General features: G+C 39.8%; 1 protein-coding gene across 3 annotated transcripts in view; it reads right to left on the bottom strand.

Annotated features, from left to right (window-relative positions):
• Positions 1-11,108: 11,108 nt before the first annotated feature.
• Positions 11,109-22,531, bottom strand: part of PUM3 (pumilio RNA binding family member 3) — a 37,567-nt gene continuing 26,144 nt past the window's right edge. For all 3 annotated transcript variants that reach the window (XM_045021503.1, XM_045021504.1, XM_045021505.1), the window contains exons 14-18: positions 22,063-22,205; positions 20,637-20,859; positions 18,686-18,773; positions 16,351-16,441; positions 11,109-11,378 (exon numbers count right to left, since the gene is read on the bottom strand). In XM_045021503.1, coding sequence (XP_044877438.1) covers positions 11,249-11,378; positions 16,351-16,441; positions 18,686-18,773; positions 20,637-20,859; positions 22,063-22,205 — 675 coding nt within the window. In that variant the 3' untranslated portion in view covers positions 11,109-11,248. The remainder of the gene's footprint in view (positions 11,379-16,350; positions 16,442-18,685; positions 18,774-20,636; positions 20,860-22,062; positions 22,206-22,531) is intronic.

Below are 22,531 nucleotides of genomic sequence, written 5' to 3'. Positions count from 1 at the left end.
TTCTTAACTTCCTTATTCAATAGTAGAGAAATTGCACAATTTATAACAGTTATTCAGGACTTTAGCATGGATTGGTAAATGAACAGTCAGAGGCAGTAGGTTGTTGTTTTTTTAAATGTATGTTGGAACATGTAATTTAAAATAATTTAATAAAAATAGTCTGAGTAACCTAAAAATAATCCAGGTGTCCTTAGATAGGGGATTACCAAACACCTCATTATAAAGCTACGACAGTTGATGTTCAGTTCCACGCCATAAAGTGATTTTGTAAGAACAGCAGTGTGAGGTTCCATATTTACTGCCTCAGTAACTTTCACATCTAGTTTGCTCAGTTTACAAGCAAAAGGATTTTTTCCTCCCTTAACTGCTGCCCATGCAAACCCAGGCTGGGATCTGAAAGTCAAGTTGTGTTCTTTCCTTCCCATCCATCGTTACCAGTAATAAAGATTCTGCACACTAAGTTTTCTCTTCATTGTGTAACCCTATGGCTTCATCGGTTTTGGTAGGTGAAACTGGCTGGAATATGTTCATTGCTAATTGACCTGCGGCCACTGGGAGCTGCGGGCGGCTGTGCCTGTGGACTGTCAATGTAAACAAACTGTCTCGTGTCCTGCCAGTGGATTACTGTGACAGGCCTCAGGTTGCCCACCACTGCTTTAAGACAACAGCATATGCTGGAAGCAGGTTGAAACCATAACTAAGAGCACTGCACGGTTAACGCCCGATTTTAGCCTACCCCACTAATGTCCATACAGAAAACCTTATGACCTGGGTTTGGAGATGCTTTAAACCAAGGGTTTGCACAACAAACATTTTGGTGGCCTCAGAGTGTGGCCCCCAACTCTTGCTGGTGGCCACTATGATAATTTTTCCTAAAATACTTAATTAACTTTAGAAAAAAACATATAATTATGAACATATACATGTCCAAATCATTGTAATCTATCTATGTAGGGGTTTTTTGCAGACTCAATAATAAAAATAATGTACAGTTGTTTCTGTTAGTTACTAGATCTAAACAGAATAGAAATGTAGTTAAGGTGCTTTGCATGGTCTTGTCTTATTGTTTCTTTTGCTTTTATTGGTTGCATTTTTGTTTTAGACTTGCTAGCTAGTAAGTCTGCTTCTGTAAAAAATGATATATTTATGTTTATTAATATCATTTTTCACAGCAACAGACTTGTTAGCTAGCTGAGAGGCAATGAAATGTGATATTTACAAACATACAGATATCACTTTTCACAGCAGACTTACTCAGCCCAGGCAAGCTGGGGCACAAATTAAGGGCTTGTCTACACTACCCGCTGGATCAGCAGGCAGTGATCAATCCAGTGGGGTCGATTTATTGCATCTAGTATAGACGCAATAAATCGATCACTCAGTGCTCTCCCGTCGACTCTGGTACTCCACCAGAATGAGGAGCTCAAGCAGAGTTGATGGGAGAGCGTCACCTGTCAATTTACAGCAGTGAAGACACCGTGGTAAGTAGATCTAAGTACGTCAACTTTAGCTACACTATTCATGTAGCTGAAGTTGCGTATCTTAGATCAACCCTGTGCAGTAGTGTAGACAACCCCTAAGCCTTGAATGAGGAGGTAGGTAGGGAGGCAGTGGGGGCCAGGGGTGATGGCGTGGACGGGGGATGGAGCCCACCTGGCCCTGCAGCTGGGAGCCCAAGCCTGTGGATTGAGCCTGCCTGGAGCCTGCTGCCTGCCACCCCCAGAGCTGAAGCCAGAAGTCAGAGCCCCATCGCCCCCAGAAAGGCAGGGAACTCACACCAGCTGTCTGCTGCTCTGGTGTTTATGGTTCTGGGATGGGGGGGACGGGCAATGCTGTCCTTCCCCCGAATCACTGACTCTGCTTTAACTTAGACTGGAACACACATGTTGCAGTGACGGCACAGGAAAAAATCCCTCTAGTGCTGATAGACCTCCAAAATCCTTCCAACAATTCCCCAATGAAAGGCAGAGACATTCTCCTGCATTCTCCTGCAATTGGCACAATTGGCACAACTGTCTGGAGCTCCACTGAAGTCAAGGGGACTCCATGCGGGGGCAAGAGTCTGCTCAGGTAGATCTAGTGCCTGGATCCTGTCCTCAGTGCTTAAAACATAGCAGCCTTTTAAAATATTTTTTTATATACTGGATAAACAAATGAAAAAATGTTCTGACAGGTCAGGAAGATTTGCTTTATACAATATCTTATGATCATGTACACTTAGCTATAACACTGACTGTAGTGGCATGGGGATGCTGTCCCCATCTTATTGCACAGGGCTAGGGCAGGAGTTCCTGGAGGATATTATTTAGGCAAAGTATTTTGTGTTGAGAACAGTGGACAACTGTCATCAAAAGCTTAATGGGCGAGCGTGTCTGATTTCCCTCTTCTGCCACTATGCCTGTCCTGCTAAAACAGAAGACAAATACATGAGCCAAGAACTGCTTGCTTACTTTACTAATAAATACTTCAGTAATAAGACTATGTATCAACTTACAAGAGACACATTTACCAGCAGCAGCTCCACTTAAAGTCCCTGTTCTGTAGTTATTCAATCAGTGGTGACGCTACTAAAAAGTAACGTTTTAACCTGCATTGTGAAGTCCGCACCGTTACCACACTGAACTAGATGAACCCTCAGTCTAATTCTATATACATTACACCAGAGATGAATTTCCCCATTCTTTTTACTTGCATAAGACAATGTCAATACTAAATACTTCCCACTGCACAAACAGCACTGATTCTAGGCACCGGTCCCAGGGAACTTCAGGGATTTGTTTAATATTCAGCTTGCATGTTTCAAAAAGATCAGTGAATGTTTTTACAATTTCACTGCCATTTTTTCCCCTTTAAGGCCAGGGCCCACACGTTCCAAGTTTAAAAGGAAGTGTAGATAAAATAAGAAAGTGCCAAAACCCAATTAACAAAACAAAAAACACCACCATCACCACAACTGACCAGTGAATGAGGGCACAAGCTAAAGTTACTTTAACGGTAGGTTGGACATACTAAGCTTTAGACCAGCTTCACTAATCTTCATCTTTTTGCTGATGGGATTAACAGGCAGCGAACAATGCACATTCTCAAAATCACAAACATGTGTTTTTCTGCTTTAAAACAAGATATGGCTGGAGCCAAATGGCAAGCTCAGGAGCTGTAATGGAATGGTGGATCAGAAAGCCAAAATGAGCTGGCTTTCTGGATAAATTCTTATTTCGCTGCATGGGGGCTATATGAATTTGTAAGTCTCCATGCTCTGGAACCAGTACAAAATCCTTTATGACAGTGTTGATTTAATGTAAATCTCATATCTGCTCTCCCAAGCACCCAGCATGCAAAATGCAGTGCTTTTAGCATCCATTGCTCAGACAAATTATGCCTCTCTGAACACTTTCGATGGCTACCTCGTCTTCTGCATCAAGCTCAGCCTTCTCATCCTCCCCTTCAGAGTTCTGACCCGCTACATCTCTGCTGTCTTGTCCCCTTTGCTACACATTCTACCACATCACTCCCTTGCCTCTGTTCTGTCTTCCGTGCTGCTTTCTGTGCCTGAAATGACATCCCCGACCCAAAGCGCCAGGTGCCAACTCCTCTCCTCATTCAAACCCCTCCTTAAAGTTCACCTCATTCACAAAGCCCACCAATGCTAATGTCAATAACAATGCTGACAAGCAACCTAAAAACATGGCTCTCTAAACTAGAACCATCCCCTAGACCAGTGGTTTTCAAACTTTTTTCCTGCAGAGCCAGCTGAAGAAAATTGTTGACGCCCATGACCCAACGGAGCTGGGGTTGAGGGGTTTGGGGTGTGGGAGGGCTCAGGGCTGGGATGCGGGGGTGAGGGCTGTGGAGTGGGGCCAGGAATGAGGGGTTCAGAGTGTGGGAGGGGGCTATGGGCTGGAGGTGCAGGCTCTGGGGTGGGGCTGGAGATGAGGAGTTTGGGGTGCAGGAAGGGGTTCCAGGTTTGGGGGGGCTCAGGGCTGGGGTAGGGGATTGGGGCGTGGACTTACCTCGGGTGGCTCCCAGTCAGCGGCGCAGCCGGGGTGCAGAGGCAGGCTTCCTGCCTGTCCTGGCACTGCAGACTGGGCTGCACTCCAGAAGCAGCCAGCAGCAGGTCCAGCTCTTGCTTGCAGACACCACCCCCCCGTTTCCCATTGGCCGGGTGCTCGGGCAAGGGCAACACATGGACCTGTGCCCCCCACCCCGACCTAGAAGCCGCTTCTGGGGCATGGAATGGTATTGAGACAAGTAGGCACTAGCCTGCCTTAGCTGGGTAGCACTGCCGATGGGACTTTTAACGTCCCGGTCAATGGTGCTGACCAGAGCGACCCAGTGCCTGACATGTGGCGATCCAGTCCTGGGTCACGACCCTGCTCACTTTGGGTGTGATTTATGTTTTCGTTTGTTTAGGCTCTCAAGCTATTTCATATTATGGACTACATTTTAAGATACAGACCCCTGCATGGACCTTGCCTATACTGGGAAAAACACCATGTTAAAATTAGGGCTGTCAAGGGATTAAAACAATTAATTGTGATTAATCGCATTGTTAAACAATAATAAAATAGCATTTATTTAAATATTTTGGATGTTTTCTACATTTTCAATTATATTGATTTCAATTATAACACAGAACACAAAGTGTACAATGCTCACTTTATATTTATTTTTTATTACAAATATTTGTGTTATAAAAAACAAAATAGTATTTTTCAATTCACCTCCTACAAGTAATGTAATACAATAACCTTATCATGAAAGTTGAACTTACAAATGTTGAATTATGTACAAAAAATAACTGCATTCAGAAATGAAACAAACAATGTAAAATTTCAAAGCCTACAAGTCCACTCAGTCCTACTTCTTGTTCAGTCAAATTGCTAAGACAAACAAGTTTATTTACATTTACAGGAGATATTGCTGCCTGCTTCTTGTTTACAAGGTCACCTGAAAGTGAGAACAGGCGTTCCCATGGGACTTTTGTAGCCCGTATTGCAAGGTATTTATGTGCCAGATATTCTAAACATTCGTATGCTCCTTCATGCTTCAGCCACCATTCCAGAGGACATGCATCCATGCTCGTTAAAAAAATGTGTTAATTAAATTTGTGATGGAACTCCTTGGGAGATAATTGTATGTCTCCTGCTCTGTTTTACCCACATTCTGCCATATATTTCATGTTATAGAAGTCTCGGATGATGACTCAGCACATGTTCATTTTAAGAACATTTTCACTGCAGATTGACAAAATGCAAAGACGGTACCAATGTGAGATTTCTAAAGATAGCTACAGCACTTGACCCAAGGTTTAAGAATCTGAAGTGCCATCCAAAATCTGAGAGGGATGAGGTGTGGATCATGCTTTCAGAAGTCTTAAAAGAGCAACACTCCAATGTGGAAACTACAGAATCCGAACCACCAAAAAAGAAAAACAACCTTCTGCTGGTGGCATTTCTCACTTTCTGGTGATACTGTAAATAAGTGGGCAGCATTATCTCCTGTAAATGTAAACAAACTTGTTTGTCGTAGCAATTTGGCTGAACAAGAAGTAGGACTGAGTGGACTTGTAGGCTCTGAAGTTTTACATTGTTTGATTTTGAGAGCAGTTATGTAACAAACAAACAAAAAATCTACATTTGTAAGTTGCACTTTCATGATAGATTGCACTACTGATTATAACTGAAATCAATATATTTGAAAATAAGTAGAAATACATCCAAAAATACTTAATAAATTTCAATTGGTATTCTATTAACGCGATTAAAACTGAGATTAATTGCGATTAATTTTTTAAATTGCGATTCATTTTTTGAGTTAATCACGTGAGTTAACTGTGATTATCAACAACCCTAATATAAAACTAAATATTTTCCCCACTATACTGTTTAAATCTGAATGTATAGTACTATAGTAAATGAAACAATGAATTCATACTACTCTTTTGGGTAATGTTGATCAGTAGCTTGGCTCTTGGATCACTGAGGTCTGAGTATCACTGACCTAGAAGGAGAATCATTTTTCCTCTGGCTAGGTGTTTTAACACAAATAAGAGCTCTAAATTCCTGAAATATTCTTGTGAGTTATAAGCCATTTTCTATTGTATTAGAAAAACAATAGTTAACAGTACACACTGAATATTGGCAATATTGTAAGTTACATTATTTAACATATGTAATATGAGTGGCTTACCAGGTACAATATTTCAGAGAGGGAAGAACAAGGAAATACTATCAAAATCCTTTTTATACTCAAGGTCTTTTAATCACCACGTCTATCAATCTCCATCTCCACACAAAGGAGGTCCCACAGCAGATGAGGAAATTAACAACATGGTGTCTGTTAAATTAGTTTCACCAGGGATCAGGAAAAATTATTCCCCCCCCCATGTCAAATACTTTTTCTTTATAAGTAATTTATGATTTACATATTCCATATGACTAGTTCCTTAACCCTCAAAAAAGACTTTCATAACAGATGTGAAAATCTTCCTCCCCATCTCACACAGTCATGAGGCCTGGTCTACACTGGGGGGGTGGGGGTGGGGGGAGAATCGATCTAAGATACACAACTTCAGCTATGAGAATAGCGTAGCTGAAGTCGACGTATCTTAGATTGACTTAGAATCACTTATTCTGCGTCCTCGCAGTGTGGGATCGACGGCCTCTGTGCCCCCGTCGACTTTGCTTCCACCTCTTGCAGAGCTGGAGTTCAGCAGTCAACGGGAGAGCCATCGGGGATCAATTTATCGCGTCTATACGACACATGATAAATCGATCCCCGATAGATCGATCACTACTCGCCAATCGGCGGGTAGTGTAGATGTACCCTCAGTTTTCAGAGGTGTTGTGTGACATTAACAGAAGTTTGACCTGTTTCTTTTGTGAAAACAGTAGAAATTTTAGCATAATTATAACATTTTATTGCAGTGCCCAGAGGCCCCTTCATGTTAGCTGCTGCAAACACATGGTAAGAGACAGTCCTTGTTCCAAAGAGCTTGCACTCCAACTTTACTTGGTAGCTGCCAGTAGACGTTCTAATAAAAACCAAACCCTCAAAAACAAAAACAAACTTTAAGCCATGTGGTCATATTTGCATGGGATACAAAAGGAGGAATAACCTAATAGGAATTCAGGAGAAAGAATTGAGTGAAAGTGTCTCTAGACAGAGAAACAAGATATGAGAAATATATAATCAAATTATGAATCAAATAACAGCAATCCGTTTTAGAGGCATTAGGATAATTTTGAGGCGGAGGAGAAAAATATAGGGGGATGTTCAGGCAGAGGTATTGGTATATGGAAGTGAAGAAAGTAAAGACCAGCCAGGATATTGTAAGCAAATATTCGTATACAACTTTGCAATTCAGTCTACCAGCAGTTATCTTTAGTGGTATCTTATTTTCTCTAATGCCTGTAAGTTCTCTGTACAGAGAAATATTCATATATGCCAGAAACTTTTCTTTGATTGTGAGGCTGTTGAGGAAAGTAGCTAACGATCAATCTGACTGAAGGAGCCTTTTCTATTATTCCATCATTGCTATCATTAGCACTCCATCACAAATGCTGCTACATGTTTCCATCAGGTTTGTTATTTAGGGCAGTAACTAAGACTTTGGAAACACTTCACTGCAGTTTAAATTCATTATCTGACGCTAATTAAAATTATCTGTTTCACTGTCACAAGAGAAAATCCAGTTAGAGAAACTGATGAAAAGAACAGGAGTACTTGTGGCACCTTAAAGACTAACAAATTGTTAGTCTTTAAGGTGCCACAAGTACTCCTGTTCTTTTTGCGGATACAGACTAACACGGCTGCTACTCAGAAACTGATGAGTTGCAACAGTCCTTCAACAGCTGATCCTGGAGTGGATACGTGTCTACAAGTATGAACATTTTATGTCACTGCCAACTAGGTCTAATTGGGATTAACCTTTAAGTGTTTCCTACCATTTATAAGATTAAGTGGGATCAGAAAGAAGCATAGTCAGCACAGTACAGCCACATCAGTAGATATGAACTGAGATAATGGTGGAATCTCTTTGCTTTAATTGTGACATGCAAGTGTGCACTTCCAGGTTTAATTAACCTAATTATTGGGTAGGACTTGTGGTTTTTTTGTTTACATATTCACATCACAACAGAGTTCTTCACACAGTAACTCCTCACTTAATGTCATCCCAGTTAACGTTTCATTATGTTGCTGATCAATTAGAGAACATGCCAGTTTAAAACTGCGTAATGATCTCTTAAGTTGTTTGACAGCCGCCTGCTTTGTCCACTGATTGCAGAAAGAGCAGCCTGTTGGAGCTAGGTGGTGGGGGCTTGGAGCCAGGGTGGACTGACAGCCCTGCTATCAGCTCCCCTAAGTTCCCTGTGCAGCAGCCAGGTAGCAGGCTACCAATTGCAGGCAGTTCTGCTGGCCAACCCCCACTGCCCTGTGCTGCTCCTGCCCTCTGCCTTGGAGCTGTTCCCGGGAGCCTCCTGCTTGCTGTGCTGGGTGGGGGAGGGGAAAAGGGGTGCTAATGTCAGGATCTCCCCCTGCCCCCGCTCCTTTATCCCATTTCCACGGAGCGGGGCATTGGGGGTGGGGGGGAAACACGACAAGGCTCAGGACAGAGGGAGCTTGCTGGCAGCAGCTGCTGTCTCAACTTGTTGATCTACTTAAAGTGGGGTCAGTGTACTTAAAGGAGGGTCAGTGTACATAAAGGGGCAATGCACATCTCTCTCACACACATACACACACGGTGTGTGTCTCTGTATCTCTCTACCTTGCTGTCTCCCCTCCCTCCATTCGTGCTGCCTTGTAGAATGTGAGGCTATATTAACAATGTGTTAACCCTTGAGGGCTCAGCCGAGTGCTAGATCATTTAGCAGTAAGGCATTTCCTGGAAAATATCCCACCCTCTAACTCCACCACCTCAACCAAGCTTCACAATCATCATTTCCCTGGAACCTAACCCCCCGGTTTACATTAATTCTTACAGGGAAATTGGATGCGCTTAACATTATTTCACTTAAAGTCACATTTTTGAGGAACATAACTACAACGTTAAGCAAGGAGTTACTATATAGCGTGTTAATCTGTGAACAGGATAGTTGGAAAGCAAGAAAGATTTGCTTCTCATGAAGATTAAACAATGTGTTTCATTTGTTTTAGGATGTGTGTATTAAACATAAAACTAGAAATTAATGCAGGGGTCAGCAACCTTTCAGAAGTGGTGTGCTGAGTCTTCATTTATTCACTCTAATTTAAGGTTTTGTGTGCCAGTAATACATTTTAACATTTTTAGAAGGTCTCTTTCTATAAATAAGGTACAAGTCGCTCTTTTACCAGAGAAATAATCTTTGTCTAGATCAGGGGTGGACTAACTTTTTGACCCAAGGGCCACAACTGGAAATAGAAATTGTATGGCGGGCCATGAATGCTCACAGAATTGGGGCTGGGGTGCGAGAGGGGGTGAGGGCTCTGGTTGGGGGTGCTGGCTCCAAGGTGGGGCCAGAAAAGTGGAGTTCAGAGTGTGGGAGGGGACTCCGGGCTAGGGCAGAGGAGTATGGTGCGGGGGTTCAGGCTCCGGCTGGGGGTGCGGGCTCTGGGGTGGGGCTCAGGAGTTTGGGGTGCAGGAGGGTGCTCCAGGCTAGGAATGAGGGGTTCAGAGGACAGGAGGGAGATCAGGGCTGGGGCAGGAGATTGGGGAGCAGGGAGAGGCTCAGGGGTGCAGGCTCCGGGCGGAGCTTCTCTCAAACTAATTTGTCATGCATTTCAATTCAGTAACAGCTATACAATTTACAATCAATGTTATATTATTCATTATCTGAAACCAAAGGAAGTTATATTTTACCAGAAAACAATGGCTAAATATTTGCAGTTATAAATATAGCAAATTTTTAATATACAGCCCTTCAACATTGCCGAAAGTTTCAAGCCATTTCTGTGCCTGCACTACTGACTTATACGTTTAATATAAATACTTGCAGATACTATGTTACATTTCCTGAGTTATACGTTCATGTAATTAAAAGCTGCAATATTGCACAAGTATAGGAGGTTAAAAAAAAAACTGTCACAATGCAAATCTTAACCCTGAGTTTCCTCATTTTGGGGAGATTAAAACCTCAACAGTATTGCACTAACTATGAGCCCAGTGGTGCTCTCAGAAAAGTAAGTTACCATATTCCACAAATTTACTAGGAGCATGGATGGGCTCAAACACTAGGGCTTGGATCCTGCATGCCTTACTCTCAATGACTTCACTGAGACTGCTCACGAGAGCAAGTGCTCAAATACTAGCCAAGGATATATCCAAAAAGGAAATGAATTAATCCTGTGCCAGATGTGATTACCCTGTGTTTTATGTCATATTTCTACATTCTGCTGTGCCAAAAGATTATATGCATGTTGTGGTTGGCAGCACTGTACCTTTCTATTTTCTCAAGGCTAGTTAAAATTTATCAGTCAACAGTAATTGTAAGTAAATTAAATGTGTTCATTAAATTCATTTTTGTTTCCACTAAAAGGAGGAGACAAACAGAAAATTCCATTTGCTGAATACCTCAAATGTTAAGCTAAAAAAGCCTATGCTTAGTGGAGGAGTGAAGAAAAAGCATCTTGCTGGTAAGAAATCTGCATAACCCATTACAAATAACTATTGACCCCTTTCAGATCTATTTGAAAAGCCAAAGCAATTTTTGAGAACTACTATCAGGAGCTCTCTAACTGTGCGTGTCACATCCATCTCTGTTCAACAGGACAGGGCGGGATTTTGTTTTTGGTTTGTTTTTTTTAAAACAAGGCCAGCCAGATGGAGAAGATCATTATTAAGAACAGATGGATTTGTCCAGTAAATAAGAATATCTCCAGAAGAGATGTTTCAGTTTATACAGTAATTAGCTGATCACTTTTAAAAGAAGTAAATATAATTATTAGCAGTATAAATAGATTTTATACAAGATAATGGGAAAAACAAGCAGAGATTTAAATTTTTAGCTAGATGTTCAGATGTCTTTATAAGCTGTTATTAGTTTGCCAGAGCTTAAAATCCCCTGATGATGGATTCAGTGTCATTCAGGTTCTGAAACTAGAGACAACTGGATTTATGAGCAGAACAGCCAAATCATTTTAGAAACAGTTTAATTTACAAATACACTTTTACAAAGGATATTACAAAAATAATCAAACACTGTGCAAAACGTCCACTGACTTGTATTTGGTTACAATGACAGGAAACTGGTCTTTCTGAAACTCATTTAAATTAGGAAGTTAATGTCTCTAGCAGAGCCTCTATTCCTTTTACATTTTTATTGCATTTCAATTGCGGAATGAGGCTTTTTAGTCCTCCTTTGACTTTATTTGCCACTTCTTGATCTGTGCTTCGGAGAAGGCTACAAGAAAGGGGGAGAAAACATTATATTTCAAAGGTCAACTTTTAGGTCAAACAAAAATAATGTCGGACAGTACAAATAAAATCAGTAACTATTTAAAAAGAAACCCACTTCCGGCCAGGTACTGATTTTCTCTCTCTCACAAAGAGAGAGACACACAAAAATATGGAAGCAATTCCACCAGGCAAACACAGCAAATGATGGCATAGCTCTATAGCGGATCTAGTGATCTCTACTTGATGCTCTGGGATTCCTATACTTCAGGACCATAGAACTTTACATGGTTTATTTTTATTCTGTTACTCTGGAAAGCCAGCTTCCTTGCTGAAAAGTAGCATTATTTCAGCAGTGATAAGGATGTATAACTAATAGGAATAGGATGAAAGAAAACATTTAGGATGATCATCAGGAAAAAAGCTTCCCAGCAGTGAGGTTAGTCTACAGAACTTCTTCACCTAGGTAAGCAGCAGTAGGATGTCCTGTTGCTTAGGACTTTACACTATGAGGAACAAACATCCATTGGCGGGGAGATGGCCTGAATGACAACAGATCTTTAACATCTCCAACTTCTATGGTTTTTACCATGAACTTGCAAGTAGCCAACTATAACCTCTTGTTAATTTGTTAGATTCTTACCAAGGATAAATAGACCAAGCTGCATGGAATGTGAAAAGAGGAATTAATAAAGCTTGTTTATATACAAATCTGTCTTCCCCCTATGACCTAAAATCCTGCCGAGGCTGATGGTACAAGAGGCAGGAAGCCATGCCACATCCAATAAAGAGCAGGTCTATTTTCAGCTACACTATTTTGAGATGTAATTCTTTGACTTGGACTTATAAGTCCTACTGGGAATTTCTGTTAAGCTTTTAGTTATAACTAGAAGTTCTCTTACAATCTAAGGAGGAGCTTTGTTTCTTTAAAAAAAAAACCAACACAGAGATAGGTCATATTCATATGGCCTATCTACAAGCACCACAAACTAGTAAGGATCAAGAGAAGCAGGATACTGACAAAACATGCCAAGTATGTAGAAAATTAACACATTCTATAGGGTGAATAGCAAGGAGAAACTGGTATGGTTTACCTTTGGGACAAAGAGCATATTACAGTGTAATCCACTCTGGACTGCTTCTTATAAGTTTCTAATAACAAATTTTATTTATCAACTGTTTATATGAGCCAAGTTTTCTATAGCAGTTTGCAAGCTTTTTGAATTAACACACTGAAAAGGAATTTCTGGTCCCCATATTGTTTAAAGAGACTAATTGCTGAATATTTGCAATTATGTACTCCAAAGGGGCAAAATATATGTTGTCTTCTTTGACTCATAAGACCTCTTACTGGCATAAAAAGCTATGTGTTTTGTCTATACAATATACAGGAATTCTAAAAGCTATGCCTTTTATTCTTGCCATCATTTGTTGATACACATTTTTTTCCATGAACTCTCAATGCTGGATGTAATTCTTACGGCCAGGTTATAGGCATTTCAAATACCATGGCGATGGTAGAAGTATAAGAACAATATCACTCATGCAGTGGTTCCATATAATTTTAATTCTGAGCGAGTTGCCGATAGGAAGTTGCACTCTATGTGCACAAGTGAACTGGATTCTGATCTTACACTAGCTAAACGCTCGTATAGCTCCATTTACACTTCAAGAGATCTACGCCTAATTTACACCAGGAGACCTCTGATTCTCCATTATAAAATCCAGTTCATCAAGAGTGACAAAAATATCAGAAGTGTTCAGCACATGCTATGGTGATTAACAGAATGCACATCTGACCCACAAAATAGCGCAGCAATTTAAGCTTCTATAAATATCAAAACCAAAACCTTCAAGTGAATTGGATTGGTAAAGCAGAGATTTAGATAGGCATATGAATAGATGCTTCTATAAACCAACAAAAAATGAAGAAAAATCAACTTCTACAGGCAGAAAGGCACTTTTAAAACAGGAACAAATAGAAATCCTATAAAATCCTACAGCCATTTGGGCTCCCTTACTGGCAAAAGAAGAAATTGACAGAAATATCAGGGGCATCTTTTATATGTACATCTTTGTTTTGCTTTTTGTATTTATATAAAATATTTAAAATGTTATAGAAAAAAATATGCAGTCATTACCTGTATCTAATTAAGGTACTTTTTGAACTCAACAGTGCTGTATAATTTAGGCAGCATCTTTAGTCTAAAAGCATGCAATTAAGCATGGATAAGATTAATTATTGCATATTACAGAAGTTAAATGAATGCCACACAAAATGGCAGGAAAAAAGCAGCTTGTCAAGTTGCTCTGAAGCACTTAAAAGAATTCCTATCTACAAGGATTAATTTGTGATGTAAGCTAGAAATTCTAGTACAAGAGGAAACTACATACTTATAACCAGTGTGTATGTGTCCCCCTCTCCTTTGGGGAGGGGTCAGATTTTAGTATTGCTGAAAGATGTTGGATTGGCAATCTTGGAAAATGAATTCCTCTCTGTAGCCACAGAGCAGCAGTAATCCAGGCTTCCCAAACAACCTTCCTCAATCATGACCCAAATTACCAGCTCTTGGGGTAGGTAAGGTCTCCATTCACATTCTGTCCTTGATCTCTCCACTGAGATTGCTACCAAGCACGTCACAGTTAGCACTAACTGTTGTGAGGTTTGAGGGGTGGACGCTTGTCTACTAGGAAATTAACCAAAACTACAAACTGTTAGGACACCAATCAATGTTTCAATCACTATTGACCTGAACTGGTAACCCAGCAATTAAAAGGTCCCATATCCATTACAAATCCTGTGATTTATCCAGTTTCTCTTAACACTAGTGACAAGGCCTGGTAATTTTCCAGAGAAGTCAGAGAAGGAAATGTGTCAGTCTACAAATTATTAAATCAAAGTGAATTATGTATATTTTGATGGAACACACGTACAGTCATATGATTTTAGACACAGTACCTATAAAAGGGTCGTGGGGGCCCTGGAGCTCCCAGATATCCAGCCCCTTGCCATTTTCTCATGGATATTTTTAGTAAAAGTCAGGGACAGGTCACGGGCTTCCATGAATTTTTCTTTATTGCCCGTGATCTGTCCCTGACTTTTACTAAAAATATCCATGAGAAAATCTTAGCCTTAATCATTAAAACGTGAAGGGTGAAGATCGACATTAATTTCTTGAATGCTCTAATGTGTAGGATCAAAATAATTCAATAGAGGGTACATATATAAAGAAAACTGCCAATGGCACCAGGATGAGTTAATCTTTTAAACAAATCTCAAAGCCCTAAGTTAAGGACAAATGTTAAGTAACAACATACTGTCAATGTACAAATCATTCTACACAAATCCTACTGAATATCTGTGTGCAGGATTAGAGAATTTAAAGGAATTAAATGTGCTCATCAAACATTAGGGGTCTGTTTATAAAAGCTAAGGAAAAAAGATGTGAACTCTCTTTGTAAGTCAAACAATTTTATCACAATGCAGAGTTTACTAAATTCGTTTGTACGCAAATAGTATGTTACACTACCAATTCCTATCAACAGCAACCCTACTGAAGTTTGCAAAACAGAATTAACACTGAACTTGGATCACAATAAATCACATTTTCATCACTTAAACCGTTTCTAATTATCTACAGAATCAGTCTGAGCAAACTATTCTTACCCTACAGCAATAGGAATTAGAGTTGTAAAGCAAAGAGACAAGAGATTCAACCAAAAGATTTTATTTTTTTTAAATTTACAAAGGATATGTTGTCTACTTACGAGTTACTAGGTGTGTTTGACTCAGTTCTGTCAGATACTTATGAATTAGGTAATTTTGTTATCTCTGCTGAACTGAAGGCGTTGAAACTTCACAGATTAGATGTTTAGGGTTTATTAAGACAACAATTTCCAGATTTCCCTGATGTCACACTGCAAGTTTCTATTACAAAGTGAAACTGACACCTATTTACTAACTGCCAACAAATGTATTAATAAGCAAAGTAGGATGTTTGGTGTGATAGTCTCATCCTGGGGAGGTGAGAAAGACAGTGACCTTTGTAGCTCATGACTTTATTACAGAGAGCAGGTTGGCACATAATATACCTCTGCATGGCTTACTCTAAGAACCACCACCCCTCCAGCCCAGGAAGTACAAGATAAACATATCTCCAGTACCACAGGAAAGGCCTTGAGAGACAGCCTGTATAACAGATAAACTGAATAACATTTTACAGAAGATGCCCGAATACCTGTTTGCTACCTTTGAATACAGGTACATACAAGAACAAAACATATTTAGTACATACTGGCATATTGTTTCAGATTTTCATACATGTGGTAGGGACACTGGTGGGCACAGTGTTAGCAATAAATATGTTTTTCAGCCTCTAGAAGGCTTTTTCAGCACAAAGCTATTTCACAGCAGTACCAAAGCCTGAGCTCAGGGAAATAATAGGTTTGGTCTGTGCTTGCATGTGCCAAGTGTTATTCTCTACAGAAGATGTGGGCAACCTGTGGGCTGCACACAGCCCATCAGGGTAATTGGCAGGCCGCGAGACAGTGTTTATATTGACCATCCGCAGGAACGGCTGCCCACAGCTCCCAGTGGCCATGGCTCACCGTTCCTGGCCAATGGGAGCTGCGGGAAGCAGTGCAGACCACGGAGACGTGCTGGTCGCCACTTCCCACAGTTCTCATTGACTGGGAAGGCAAACTGCGGCCACTGGGAGCGGTGGATCACTGTGCCTGCGGATGGTCAATATAAATACTGTCTCACAGCCTGCCAGTGGATTACCCTGATGGGCCGCGTGCAGCATGCGGGATGCAGGTTGCCCACCACTGCTCTACAGCCTGCTTGTAAACACCACAATTAAAAGCAAGTACATAAGTGCGTGAAAACTACCTTATTTTGGCTGAAAACTTGAATGGCATTCTCTGTATAAGAATTAAACAATGGTACCCAATTAGAAGCAGACACGTGTCTTACATACCAACATAGAATCATGGCACCTCGATTTACTTCTGCCCAGGACTTCATATTCTTAAGGCTGACACATTCCACCAACGTTCTTGCAAAACATCCTATTAGAGGGGAAAAAAGAGCAAGGCGAAATTACGCAACGTGGCCTATTCAAAAGTCCTCTGTAACAGTGATTTCATCAAACATTTTAATCCACTCTATATTTAGAAGCTCTTGCTTACTCTCCAAATAATTGACTATTCAATACAGTCAATACCTTTGCAAACGTAAGATTAATTCTAAACAATGTGTAGAACTAATTAGACAACAGCAACACTGAATTGTATGAAAACTCACTGGTATAAAGGCAGACACACATTTGCTTCTTTCTACTATTTAACTGTTTAACAGAGTACCAAAAGGTATTCATGTTTAAAAGCATGTTTCTACACTGAAAAGGAACTTGGTAAAGGATGCCTTGCTAGTGAAAAGATCTGCTTCTTGGGTGCATTCAATCATCGTCACTTACTTACATGACCAAAACAAGCCCATCAAGTTTTGCATCTGTTATCCCTGCTATCAGCATGGCTAAGAGTAAGAAGGTTCTATCCCTTCTCATGCATCGCCAACAGAATTATTTACATTTATTCCAATTATGGGCCTTCATCCCTCTGTTCAATCCCACTGAAGCAATAGTTTACACACGTGTCCCCGAGGGCACAACTGGTCCTGCAGAACCATTGCTACTGGTTATGTGTAAGAAGGGAAGAGCGCAGTGTGACTTTCAGATCCCAAAGCTGAGTTTGCACAAGTGGCCTTTAGAAAAACATTTAACTTGTAAAATTATCAAATTTGATCTTGAAACTGAGAAACTATAAACACTGAATTCCATTTTAAAGTCACTTTACAGAGTAGAACTGCACATTAAGGACTGATCAACTACCAATTATCTAAATTAGGCTGGTAGATAAAAGATATTCAGACAAAATTCCCCCTTTTGAATGTGACAAAAAGTTCTAATATGGAATTAAAAATGTGCCAACCCAAACTCTGGCAGGGAAGAGTAGATATCAGAACTATAGCATGACCCCAAAAATAAAAAAATAAAAAGTATTAAACATAGACCAATATAATTAATGCACAAAAAAAGCCTAGTAACGTCCACTCCATATCCACCTGAACTCCTATCTCAGCTTTTAGATCAGCATTAGAAGCAGGCATCTGGTAAAAACTGTGAATCCATACTAATAGGGATTTCTATATATTGCCTTTGAAAAAAAATTGTAGCAGGGATTCAACGAAGTTGCATGAAAATTGTCGCAAATAAGACAATTAAACATTGCAAAAAAAATTTGAACTGTCAGTAGGACGACTGTTTCACAGCAACTTTTGAAATTTGTTTTAGTTCTGCATTGGTTTGCAGACTGGAAACCTGAGAGCTTGTGTACATATTTTTTCTCTCAATCCTTCCGTAGGAAAATTTAGTCAAAACCAATACATTTCCACCTGTTCCATGAAGTAACATATTTCCTCAAAAATATTCCAACTAGCTCTAATAAAAAACAGGCACACTACATAATCTGTTTTCCAAAGTTGCATTTGAGATACCTAGTGGTGCCAGCCTCACTGTAAAAAAAATAAGAATGCATACAAGTTTTGCATAAAAAGATGTCTTTCTACCATCTTAGTAAAATTAATCTTAGGCTAGGCTGAAAAAAATCCACAGGGTGCTAGATTTTGTTGCTCTGTAACAAAAAGCTGAATTAATTTTTTAAAGATTACATTCCGGATGACAACATCTGTGCCATAAAATAGCAGAGATGTCCTATATTTGAGGTGAAATTTTATAATGAAAGTGGTAATCCAGCAGCAGTAACAAATACACTCTAGTAATTACAGGTCTGCTTAGCTGGTGATCACAATATTCATAAACTGGAATAAAACATCAAATCTTCTAATTAGAAAGATGCCATCTTCAATCTTGTCTACGTTTTTAAATGCTAGATACCTTTAACATGCTAAAATGTATTAGGTAAAATGGCAAAGGAATAGAATACACTCTTGGTACCAGCAAAGCACATTTGGGATCTTATGTTTCTAAAGAAGAGGTCAACCTGCTCTGATGGAAAAAGTGAGCTTAGCTTCCATCACTTCACCCAGACAGCATCTCACAACTGCGCAGAGACAAAATACTTTTTATGAACATCTAAAGTACATGTAAACCATTTATTGCCTATTCGCCACCTTTTATATATTCTGATATATCTAAAAATTTACACAACAATCTTTTGTTTGAACTTACAAAATGAGTTTAATTATGCTGAAAGCTGACAGATGGTCTATTAAAGATGAATTTCCCAGCCTACCTTCTCTTCCATTATCTCTCATTTTTTCATCTTGCTCTATTAACCATTTCAGAACCAGATGGCCTGCTGGATGCTCTGCGATGTGAAGCTTTAAACAAATCAATGATTAACTGTTAGATTCAGGAGTCTTTCACACATGTATTGGTGTGTTTATACTTGAAACGCAAAGTACATTGTCAGATGATTTTATAAAAAACATTCCAACTTGCTCTCCCCCCCGCAAACACATCATATTGTGCTATTTGATCATTATTAACGATGAGCAAATATCAAAACAGATGAGGATGCAAGTGTTTGGATGCTTATTCAAACATTAACTTACGGAGGTGCAACCCATTCCTCATTTCAGACTCTCAGTGCACAGACCACATCCTCTGCTCCTCACTAGCCAACCCTTTCCCCTGGCCCGCAAACACACCTTCAGCTTCCCATTAACACATAAGTGTAGTTTCCTGGTCTAGCTGCCTCTATGCAAGTCTGTGGCTCTTCCAAATTTTCACCAGCTGACACGCACTGAAGAATGGCTTATATGGAAATCCAGAGCTTGTTGGATAAGAGGTCCATGTGGAATCTAGCACAGACTGGTCATAAAATGGTGGCAATGGGGGTCATGTGCAAAGAGAAGGATATCAGAGATATGGGCTGTGAGAGAAATCAACTACAAAAGGTAAGTCAGTGAGGTGCTTTCGTGGCAGTCTGGACATCACAGGGCAAGGAACACTGGTGGGCATGAACTTTTATAAGTTGGTTCTAGTTCAGCTTGGAACAGACAGGAGGTTTAAAACAGCTCTTATTTGATAAAGAACTATATTTCACTTCCATCCCTAATCATTAAACCAACTTGCTGTCTCCATCTTCAACAGAATCTTGCAAGTGATCTAGTATCTCACAGCTCATATGCACAGAATCATAGACATGTACAGCTGGAAGGGCCATCAAGAGCTCCCCTAGTCCAGCTCCCTGTGCTGAGCCATTCAATGTGTATGCGAAAACATGGGAAGATAGAAGGGTGGTTTTTGATGGGGTACCATGAATACATGAACAACATGCAGCTTTACATCTCAAATCTGAACAATGCAGTATCTTTGCTTTCCCAAAATCAGGCTAACTTGGGGAACTGGGTGAGAGCAATTTGACTGAAACTTCATTCAATTAAGACAGAGGGAATCAGGACTGTAAATGCTTGCCCAATCACACAGTATGGTGAGGATGACATTTGCATTGTGACTGAAGGGTCTATTGAGAGGTTGCGTGTTGTGACTGAGGGGTTTATCAATAAAGCTTGTAATCTTGGGATACTTTTAGATTCCAGCTCTTCCTGGGGTCCCACAGGGTTGTGGACACCACACATGAATGTCTGAAGGCACAATCTGACTTTAGCTTACTGATGAAGTTAGCAATATTACAATAAACTGCTATAGGAATCCAATCGTTTTTCCTTGTCAGAAAGTTAAGAAGTTGGATCTTGGTGCCCCTTTCCTGTGTGCAGTGTGTGCTTATTTAGTAGCACACACCCATTGAACTCCCTCACATAAAGATAATAGCTTCATTGTGAGCAGCAATTCTTTATAGTCTCATTTAACTGCTACCACTACAACTCTGGAGAGATTCTGTATAATATACATTTCTGCTACCCACAAAAAGTGTAAATCCACTGTCATAGAAAGATTTTTTACACACTAGTCTGGCAGATTCAAGACCACAAAGAACTAAGTACCCAATTCAGAGAGACAAATGAAATGCTTAGTTAAGCCATCATTATTTCAAATGCATAAGACATGGCCAGAAAATGCAGCAGAAAGTGCAGATTCCCATTATCAGGGAACGTTTCAGAGTGCAGCCAGTAAAGCATATGTTAGGTAACTGTAGTAAATCTTATTTAAATGATTCAATGAAAACAAATTCACAGCAATATCTCTACTGCTTGCCCTGGGTTAGATGCATTACCTACCTGCCCATCTTTACCACCTGGAACCAGCTCCTCTGCTGCCAAACTAGCAATTGCATTCATGGCAGGCTGGACATCACCAAGAGCAGATCCTAAAATATCAGCCACCAAGACGCATGTAGTTTTGTCCATCACCACTTCTTGGGCATGTTCTTGCAGATAACCTAGCAAGGCTGGGGAAATGGCTTCTAAAAGTTCACAACGGCGGACATCTGAATCTTTTTTACTGGTGAAATAATATACACAATATGGTGGTCTAATTATTGCAGAAAACTTATTTTGTATAAAAGATCAAGTAAAAATAAATTCAATCCATGTTTGCTATTTAGGACAGATGATGTCCTCATTAAAAGGTCAAATTAAAACACAGTCCCTTTTCTGTATTCCACAGCAAATCAGGTTTAATATGGTCTTTGGACAACCATCAGAGGTTTTAAAAATAGCCAGAATGAGAAAAGTGTCCAATCAGGTGACACTACAGTCTTTAACTTCAAGATGATTGCCAATGTGCCATACACACCAATTCCACCCTTTCATTTTAATTCTTATTTGTCCTGCCATTATCAACTCAAAGCTCTGACAGAGATTGTGTAAGGAAAACTGTTCACAGATCCTTTTGAAATTGCCATCTCTTCAGTATTTAACATGCATCAGTATCAGTTAAACTAGCAGAATGCGAAAATAAATATCCGTCAAAATCCCACAGTTTATCTTGGGCCTGCCAGACTGGTTTATTATGGTCTCAGATAAGGCATCACATAAAGAAAGGCTGCTTATGCACGAAGGAAAAATATAGATAAGTGACCAATGCATTAATTATTCAAGAAAAACTCAATTCAGTTTTTTAAACAATTATCTAAATTAGACCATATGGGGGGCTGAATTAGAACTAAAATTTTCCATTTTTACTGCTAGATTTCAAGTTTACTCTTGTACAACTTAGAGCACCAATAATGGATGTCTTCCCCCCCCCCCCAAAAAAAGCCTTTAAATCTGTTTTGAGACTTAAACAAGTTTAGCAATGGGTAAAATCTGTCCTCTCCTTCTCACAGTTGAAATACTGTTGCAACCCAAATACAGTCATTATGTGCATATATTAGGTATATATCTACGCAGAAATCACATCACAACTGTTACCATTTCTGTCAGATAGCTGACACATTTATTTGATTTTGGTGTTTTGATTTGTATGTGGGTTTATAGACTGAGACGAAATAAAATGTTATAGAAACTGCAAAATATTAACTTCTCAGCAAAATTAATGACATTTGGAAACCAAGAATTGTGGTAACTGATCTCCATAAAGAAACTGTCACTGCCATTAAACCAAAAAACCAAAAACAATGACTAAGTGTCCTGTTCAAAAAGCTGGAATAGGGAAAACGTGTGTGGACTGTTTCAGCCTGCCAGTTATGCATTTCTTAGTTACCTGTAAGCATTTCCATCTCCCTGTTGCAGAATTTTGACGATTTCTGGTAAGAAATGTGCAGGATCCCTTGGACTTAGCAAGTACAACAGGACCTTCCGTCCATATTTGTTGTTTATAATATTGGGCAAAGAACCACTTATCTCCTGTAAACATACACAAACATCAATAACACACGGCTGTAAGAATACTTTTCAGCAACAAGCCTAGGCTGAATATTTTCAGATTGAAAGCTGGGGAAAAGGGAGATGGGTGCCATAATTTATAGTTACATAATCCAATTCAAAACCCTAAGCAGTGGGTTTGTCTATGTATAGTGCTGAATGAGATCAAGTTTTGATATTCAGTTTTTGTTTGTAAAATGCTCTGATATCCTTGGATGGAAGATACAACAGAAGTACAAATTATTATTTGCATTACCATAGTGTTCAGACATCCTGAAATCAGGGCCCCATTATGTGAGGTTCTGTAC

This window comes from Mauremys mutica, chromosome 6, assembly GCF_020497125.1.
Source record: "Mauremys mutica isolate MM-2020 ecotype Southern chromosome 6, ASM2049712v1, whole genome shotgun sequence".
Taxonomy (NCBI): domain Eukaryota; kingdom Metazoa; phylum Chordata; order Testudines; family Geoemydidae; genus Mauremys; species Mauremys mutica.
The sequence above is the reverse complement of the archived record's forward strand: the minus strand, read 5'-3'. Positions and strand labels throughout refer to the sequence as shown.